Here is a 7,997-nt window from a genome sequence, read left to right as displayed (position 1 = left end):
TCAGGGTGGTCCCTGGGCTGTGGGGTGGCCCCCCACGCCCTGGATTTTCACCCAAAAACCAGCCAAAGCAGAAGGATTTTCCCATCCATAACCCCATCCCCTGTGAGCAATGAGCTGAGCAATGCTGTTCTAGAAAACTTTTTATTTCCACCTCCATCCACATACAAGTTAAAAGCACAAATAAATAAGGGGGCACAATAAATAAGCACCCAAGCAATGGGCAGACACAATAAATAAATAAATACAGACTGGGATGGCTCGAGCCCATGGGGCCCAGAGCTGCTATTTCACATGAAATAGATGCGGGGGTCGTGTCCCGGGGGGTTGTACTTAGTACATACAGCCTGAAAACCGGTGACTGCCGGTTGGGTTGGTGCAGGGCGGCTCCTCAGCGCCCGCTCAGCTCGTAGGTGGCGATGTTCACCTGGTCGGGGGTGTTGGTGATGCCCACGGGCTGCCGGGGCTGCAGCGATGTGCAGACGAACCAGCCGGGGAAGGCGGCCGACTCGAAGCGGGTGGTGCCCTCCGCTGGGCTGTCCAGGCGGTAGAAGATGAAGCGGGTCAGCTCCACGCTCTCGATGTCCCTCCTGATGTCAGCTTCCTACAGCCAGAGGGGGTGAAGTGGTGGGCAAGGAGGAATGGAGCCCCCAGCCCCACAGAGGACAGGCTGGTGGGACCCCCCTCCTGCGGTGAATGCTCTAAGTGTGAGGACACGAGGCTTGACTCCATTTTTCTGATTTATTCTGTTATATATTATATTAAAATACTACATTACAACTATACTAAAAGAACAGAGAGAGAGAACAGATAGAAGGCTACAGAGAAAAAGAATAGAATAGAACGCATAACAAAATCTTGTGAATGCTCACAGCCTCAACACAAGTGGCTGTGATTAGTCACTAATTAAAAACAACCTGCATAAACCAATAAAAAATACACCTATTACATTCCACAACAACAAATAGTTGTTATTATTAAAATTAAAAGTTATTATTTACATTTCTTTCCTAAAGCTCTCAGCTCTTCAAACCAGGAAAAATCCTAACAGAGGATTTTTCATAAAATATCATAACTACACCCCCCTGCTCACCTCCAGCTGCAGCACGGGCTTGGTGCCACTCATCACACACGACATGTAGAGCTGGTAGCCCTTGATGCCCAATGCCACTGGCATCTTTCCAGACCCTGGAGCACCCTGAGACGACCGAGGACGGTACAGAGCAATGTTGAGCTTCACTGCAGAGAAAAGGGACAGGTAAACGGGCGGTCCTGGGTTTGTGGGGTGGTCCAGGGTTTGGGGACAGGGACACTGGGATGGGAGCATATTCTCTCTCTCACCTTTCTGTCCAGCAGAGGGTCCCTGCAGGTGCAGGGCCACCAGCTGGGTGGGTGACTCCAGCACGAAGCACTTGTGGTCGATGTCCAGGATGTCGAAGGACTGGGAGCGAGTGTAGCGGAAAACGGGCGCCCTGCTGCAAGTGCCTCTGATGTGCTGGAAGGAGACTGGCTCTGTGGGGGAGCGACACAGTCAGGAGGACGCTGCCCCCAGGTCCAAGAATGTCCCCCAAAAATATCCTCTGGCTGGGGTGCCACCCCTGCCATCAGCCTCATACCGAAAATATCGTCCAAGAAGCTGCCGAGGTCGCTGTCAGCAAAGTCCTGGCGGGTCGGCTGCTTTTGGAGTTTGGTCACAGCAACCACCAGCACAGCAACCTGGCGGAAGGTCCTGGAGAGAGCTCCTTTTGTCACCGTCACCTGGATGTCCACCCCAGGCGATGTCCCCTCCAGATCCAGCCGGGGCTTCTGGGGAAGAAAGGGGATGTAGGGTGAGAGCCTGGCTTCCATGCGGCACGGACCCCAGCACTCCCAGCACCACAGCGTTACCTTCTGCGGGCACAGACAGCTGGGGCCATACAACGTCTCCTCGTTCAGGCTGAAAGGCAAAAGGAGATAGAGAAGTGAAGTCAGGGTCAGCAATGCAGCATCACATCCCCAAAGTCCTCTCCAGCATGTCTTACCTGGTGCTCTCCAGTGTGTCCAAATCGGGGACGAATGCCATTGCCGCCACCGACTGCAGAGTCCTGGGCAGAGACTTCACAGCACCTGCAAACTTCCGAGGCTTGGCTGCCTGCTGCTGCCTGGCCTGCAGTGCTGCTTGGCTGCTCTCTGAGCCCAGCCTCAGCATAGCTGGTTTTTAAGAGCCTCGAGAAGGAAGCGCCGTCAGAGTGGGATTTCCAGGTTTCGTAATGCCCGGATTTGCCCAATTCCTCTGTTGAGACTGCAGGGCTGGGGGGGGTTAGTTTCCCCCAGGCAGTGCAGTGGGGAGGCAGAGCATGGAGCAGAGCAGGGAATACTCCAGATATGGGGCAGAGCAGGGGATGATCCAGGGCTGGTGGGCCAGAGAGCAGAGGGGATGCGGGTTGATGTGTGGGGCCTGTGACCATGTGCCAGTCTGACGTTTGGCTGACCCAGCAGGGAGTTGGACAGGGAGCCAGCTCTGACCCCAGCCCCAAAGCCAGCCCCAGCTGTGGTGACACCCATCGTTGTCAGGGCCATGGGTGCCCGGAAGTGGCCAGTGGTGCAAGCGCTGCCACTCCACCATTTCCCCACAGCTTCCTCCCGTACTGCCCAGCCCCTGGTGCCACGGCCAGCTCTGCCTCCTCTGCCACCCCTCTTGTCCTCACTGCCCCAACACCAGTGGGGGCAGGACCCTGCTGTCCACTCAGTTTCTTGTGCCCCACCCTGGGGACACGGCCTTCAGAGACACGGCCTTTAGGAGCTCTCCTCATCCTCATCCTCATCCTCACGTCCATCCGGCGTGCCGGAGATTGCACCACGCCGGGAGGGCCGGGGGATGTGCGTGGCTGGGCTTGCGTGGACTCGGGCTGTCGGGGTGTTTTCCTGGCACCCGTTTCGCTTCCTGAAAGTGCCACCCAGCCCTGCACAGCTGCTGTGGCCGGACTGGCACCACCATGACTCACTGGCAGGAAATTGTCAGAAAAAACAGAGTTCCCAGAGCACCTCCTGTGCCCTGCTGGGCATCCGCTGGCTGTCACACATGGCAGGACACCCCAAAACCCACAGCAAGGGGTTCTCCACGACACAGTGGAGATCCTTAGGCCACGGCAGAGGTCCCCAGGCCACGGTCGGGGTCCTGAAGCCTTGCTGAGAGTCACTAAGCCACAATGAGGGCTGAGAGCGATGGACCACAGTGGGTGTCCCCAGGCCACACAAGGTGTCCAGGTCGTGGTGACAGTTCCCCGGCCATGGTCAGAGTCCCCAGGCCGTGGTGACACTCCCCTGGCCATGGTGGGGTCCCCAGGCCACACAGGGTGTCCAGGCCGCGGTGAGAGTTCCCCGGCCATGGTGAGGTCCCCAGGCCACACAAGGTGTCCAGGCCATGGTCAGGGCCCTCCGGCCATGGTCAGAGTCCCCAAACTCCGGTGACAATCCTCTGGCCATGGTGAAATCCCCAGGCCTCTCCTGCGCCACAGCCTTGCCTGGCCCCGCCCACAGCGACACTCCAGACTGCGCAGGCGCATTGGGCCGGGACCGAAGGGCGTGGCAAAAGGGGCGTGGCGACGCGACGTAGTGACGCAAGGGAGAGGCGGGGCGGGGCGGGGCCGGTGCTCGGGGCCGCTGTCAGAGCCGGGACCACGAGCGGGCTGTGCGGACACGCCGGTGCGTTCCGGACGGTGAGGCCGGGCCCAGCCGGGCGGGGGGGCCGCGGGCAGGGCTGGGGGCTGCGGCGGGAGCGGCAGCGGCGCGGGGGTCGCGCCGGGGGCCGCGCGGGGCCGGTAGCCCGCGGTCGCGCCCCGGTGTCCTTGGCGCCGCCCGGGCGCCTGGGATGGGGGAGCGGGGGGCGGGACTATGTTGAGATGGGCAGCTCGGCGGCCAATGGGAAGGCTGAGCTGTTCGCTTCGGGCCTATAGGCGGCGAGGGCCGCCGATGCGGGGCGGCGGCGGCGGGCGGTGATTGGCCGGGCCCTCCGCGGGCCCGCTCCGCCCGTGTGCCCGCTCCGCGCCGTGTGCCCGCTCGGGGAGCGCCGTGCCAGCCCGCGGCGCCTCGCCGACATCTCTGGTTGGGCCGGGGTCGGCCCTGCAGCGCCCGCGGAGCTCTGCCCCGGCCCCCGCCCGCTCTGAGGGCCTCGCGGGCCCGGAGGTGCCCGGTGCTGGATCAGCTGGCTGCAGCCGGTGGTGCTGGTCCCGCCGCTTCCTGGAAGGTGGAATTTGTGCTGTTTTTAACCTAGAAGGTGTTCCTAAGTCCTTACCAAGTACCTGCCATCCCGGGTCACATTTAGCTTTAATTTGCTTATTGCCTGTCTTTTGTTGTGGGCATTCCTGAGGTGTGACCTTTCGGTGAGGTTCGGGCTGTCCCCTCTGCAGCTCCTCATCGTCACTCCTCGTGTGACCTTTGCGTTCCTGTGTGACCCTGATATCCCTTATCTCAGACTGGGTTTCCTGCGTCCTTGCTTCTGGTTCTCTATTTTGATCCAACTTGAAGTCATCCCAGCTCCAGCTGGGATTGCCTGTCTCTGTCCAGGCTCCTAGCTAACCTTTCCTGCCTGGGAGCAGCTGGTTCTGCTCACTTTGGGTCAAACTCTGGCATTAACCTCACTGTTTTCCAGAGAGGTCACTGGATGCTGCTGAGTGACAGCACCAAAACTGGATGTGAAACTGGAGATGATGATGCCACTTCTGTCCTAAAGCTTTTTCCCTGCCACATGCATGCCTGTGCTCTGGCACCGGATTCACTTGGCTCTCTGAAGTATCACAGAATCATGGAGTGCTTTGAGTGGGAAAGGATCTTAAAGATCATCCAGGGACACCTTGCACTAGCCCAGGTTGCTCCAAACCCCATCCACCGTGGCCTTGGACACTTCCAGGGATCCAGGGCAACCTGTACCAGGGTGTCACCACCCTCCCAGGGAATAACTCCTCCCAGTATCCCATCTAACCTGCTCTCTGGCAGTGGGAAGCTGTTCCCCCTTGTTCTGTCATTCCAGGCCCTTGTCTAAAGTCCCTCCTCAGCTCTCTTGGAGCCCCTTTAGGGGCTGTGGGGGTCTCTAAGGACTCCCTGGAGCCTTCTTTTCTCTAGGCTGAACATCCCTGACTTTCTTAGCTTTCAGAAAAATAGCAGTGTGTGTTTTGCTGTGTAGGTCTGATGAGGGTGAACTGGGGGAATCCCCAGTGCTGTGGCACTTGTGGTCCTGCTCCTGCTGGCCTTTCTTGCCAGGTGTTATTGTGGGCAGGGTGGGAACAAGTGGTTCCATTTTTCCTGTGGGTAAATCCATCAAACACTTTGGATTCAGGGGACTCTGGGTCTTCCTCAGACTCTTTGAACCAAAACCTTACAGTTTGCAGTGGGAAGTGTAGCCCCTGTCATGCTGAGCAGCCAGAATTAAAAAATCAGAATATGCTCAGTTGGAAGGGACCCACAAGGGTCACCAAGTCCAGCTGCTGACCCTGCACAGGACCTTCCCCAGGAGTCACACCCTGTGCCTGAGAGCACAGTCTAAGTGCTTTTTGAACTCTCAGGCTTTGTGCTTTGACCACTCCCGTGGGTGAAGAGCCTTTTTCTAATATCTAACCTGAACCTCTCCTGATGCAGCCCTTGTGTCCTGTCATTGGTCACTGCAGGGCAGAGATCAGCGTCTGAGCCAGATTCGGCTGGAAGGCTGGCTGTGAAGGTGTGTTGTTTTTTTCTAGCCCCTTGTGAAATTTCATTTTAACCTGCTGAAGGCGTGGTGAGTGCTTTGCCATGGGGCTCGTTGGACTGGTCTGGGACATGGAAAGCAGCCAGCTGGGTCACCTCTAGCCTTGGCTCCTGCCTCTTGCAGGAGGAGCTGGGTGGAAAGGGCAGCTCCAAGTGCCTGCACTTCCTTCAGGGTGATTTCCAGTGCTTTCCTTGGGCTGTGGGGGTTGGTTGGATGTGTGTAAAACCCCGTGGCTGACCCTGTGCAAGCTGACCCCAGGCCTCCCAGTACATGCCCTGCTGAAAGCTGCAAGGTGGGACCTCTCAAAGGTCCCACACTGGCTCTGGGTTACTTTTCTGGGTTCTCTAAGCAGGGGAGAGTCCCTCTGTGGGTCTTTCAGCTGCACTGATATTGTTGAGTCTGGGCTTTTGAGGAGCAGCAGTCTTTCCTGGAGCCCACTTCTCAAGTGCTTTGCAAGCAATTCTTCCTGTAGACATCTTCTTCCCATCCTTATCCTGGTGCACATCACAACCAACTAAGAAGAAAACCTCAGCCCAGCAGAGTGGTCAAAGAAATGGAAGCCCTGACCAACCTGGGAAGGAGAGTAATGGAAGAAACTGAAATCAGGAGACGTGGGGGGCTTTGGTGTGCAGTGGCTCAGTCGAGGCTGGTGTTGGGTACCCTCCAAGCAGATTGACTTTGCACTGACAGGGGTAGGAGAGGCAAACCTGGCCATGCCAAGTGTACTGAGCAAAAACTGCTGTTCCAAGCCATCAGGGACCTGGCTGTGGGACAGGGTGGATGGATTAATCCAAATTAAAAACTGATCCTAAGCTGGGTTCTCCGTGCTCGGGGAGGGGGTGGTCTCTGTTCAGTGCTCTCCTGCAGCAATTCCTAACCTACTTTTCTGTTCTTCCTCAACAGGCACTTGTGTGAGGCAAACAGGACAAAAATGCTTAACTTAAGGACTTGTGCAGCAAAACTGAGGCCGTTGACGGCCTCCCAGACTGTAAAGACACTTTCCCAACACAGACCGGCAGCACCCAGGACGTTCCAACAGCTCAGGTGCTACAGTGCACCCGTGGCTGCCGAGCCATTTCTCAGTGGGACTAGTTCAAACTATGTGGAGGAAATGTATTATGCTTGGCTGGAAAATCCCAAAAGTGTACATAAGGTAAGGATCAACCTTGCCAGGACGTCACCTTCACTTCTCTGTGTGTCTGAACAGTGGGTGCAGGTAAGTGCCACCTCTTGAGGAGGAGTGAACTCATCAGTAGGAGCTGGATGTTTGTGGATGGTTCTTCTGCCTCGCTTTGCCCAAAAGGAGCAGCAGTGATTCCTTGAGCAAGAAGCAAGAGGAGTTTTTTCTGTCCAAGAGGAAACGCCGTGGGCTTGGCACATGGGCAACATCCTGGATCACAAGCGGATACAAGGAATGCTTCTGGGAATCCACTTGTAGCAAGCTCCCAACGCTGTATTTTTTCCATCTCTGGTGGCTCATCAAGAGGATTGATTCTGGAATGGAGGATGGGGAAGAGGGGCAAGGAGGGTTCTCCACATTGTGACTGGTTTCCTTTTTGTCTCGGGCATGGGTGGTATTCTGTGTTGGGGCAGATGTAGCTAAGCTTGGCTTTGAGCTTGTGTGTGTAAAGCCAGATTGCTGATCTACAGACTTGGCCTCATTCTGGCCTTGTCTCTTGTGGGAATCCACCTTGTTCCAGCAACCTGTTTACCAAGATTCCATCCCAGCTCCTCTCTGCACTCCTTTGTCCTCTCTGCACTTTTCCTGGGTCCCCTGATGCTGAGCTGCTGTGCTCAGGCTGGGCTTGCAGCTCTCTCTGGTCGTGTTGGCTTGCAGGCTTCATCAGCTGTGTGCCCTGCCCAGGGGAGGAAAGTGCCACTGCTGTCCCTGATAAGCCTTGGCCTCTGTCCTGCCAGATGAAGGGTCAGATCCTAGGGTGGAGCTCTTGGAAGGAGTCAGGCTGTCACGGGGACCTGGCTGAGGTTTTTCTCTCCCTGTGTAGCACAGAGACCAGCTGCTCCTTGCTGTGCTGTGTCCCACCAGGGAGAGGGACACATTCAACTGCAAAGAGCTGGAGTGTCTGCTGTTGTCACCAGAAAAACCTCTGAGGCTTCCTGCTGGTGTGAGGGTGCCAGCTGAGCACACTGAATACATTTCCTCCATGTAGACACCAGGGGTTTAAACTGCAGAACAAGCTTTAGTGCTTGCTTACAATAGGGAAGGTAAAAAAATCTAAAATAGATTATTTTAGAGCATTTTCTACATGGAATCCTTTAGCTG

The 7,997-nt window shown here is 56.6% G+C and overlaps 2 protein-coding genes across 10 annotated transcripts in view; one reads left to right on the top strand and one right to left on the bottom strand.

Moving 5' to 3' along the window:
- Positions 1-128: 128 nt before the first annotated feature.
- Positions 129-3,511, bottom strand: IL1B (interleukin 1 beta). 2 transcript variants are annotated; one of them, XM_039716082.1, is made up of 6 exons: positions 2,019-3,509; positions 1,885-1,933; positions 1,614-1,803; positions 1,339-1,509; positions 1,091-1,236; positions 129-601 (listed from the first exon to the last, which is right to left on the bottom strand). In XM_039716082.1, the coding sequence occupies exons 1-6, from the start codon at positions 2,183-2,185 to the stop codon at positions 389-391; spliced, it is 936 nt and encodes a 311-aa protein (XP_039572016.1). In that variant the 5' UTR covers positions 2,186-3,509; the 3' UTR covers positions 129-388. The 2 variants fall into 2 exon arrangements, with proteins under 2 accessions (XP_039572016.1, XP_039572006.1); XM_039716072.1 differs by having other exon boundaries at positions 1,614-1,933; positions 2,019-3,511.
- A 58-nt stretch (positions 3,512-3,569) lies between these two features.
- OGDH (oxoglutarate dehydrogenase) overlaps positions 3,570-7,997 on the top strand; it is a 24,715-nt gene continuing 20,287 nt past the window's right edge. For 3 of the 8 annotated variants that reach the window (XM_039716008.1, XM_039715960.1, XM_039715989.1), the window contains exons 1-2: positions 3,571-3,681; positions 6,620-6,869. In XM_039716008.1, the coding sequence (XP_039571942.1) occupies positions 6,648-6,869 (222 nt within the window). In that variant the 5' untranslated portion in view covers positions 3,571-3,681; positions 6,620-6,647. Of the gene's footprint in view, positions 3,696-5,664; positions 5,690-6,619; positions 6,870-7,997 lie in introns of those variants that run through there. The other 5 variants (XM_039715998.1, XM_039715951.1, XM_039716018.1 and 2 more) reach the window with 3 other exon arrangements.

The sequence above is a fragment of the Passer montanus genome, unplaced genomic scaffold, assembly GCF_014805655.1.
Source record: "Passer montanus isolate IOZ18808 unplaced genomic scaffold, ASM1480565v1 scaffold101, whole genome shotgun sequence".
NCBI classification, from domain to species: domain Eukaryota; kingdom Metazoa; phylum Chordata; class Aves; order Passeriformes; family Passeridae; genus Passer; species Passer montanus.
Note: the sequence above shows the minus strand (reverse complement) of the source record. Positions and strands in the feature narration are given on the sequence as shown.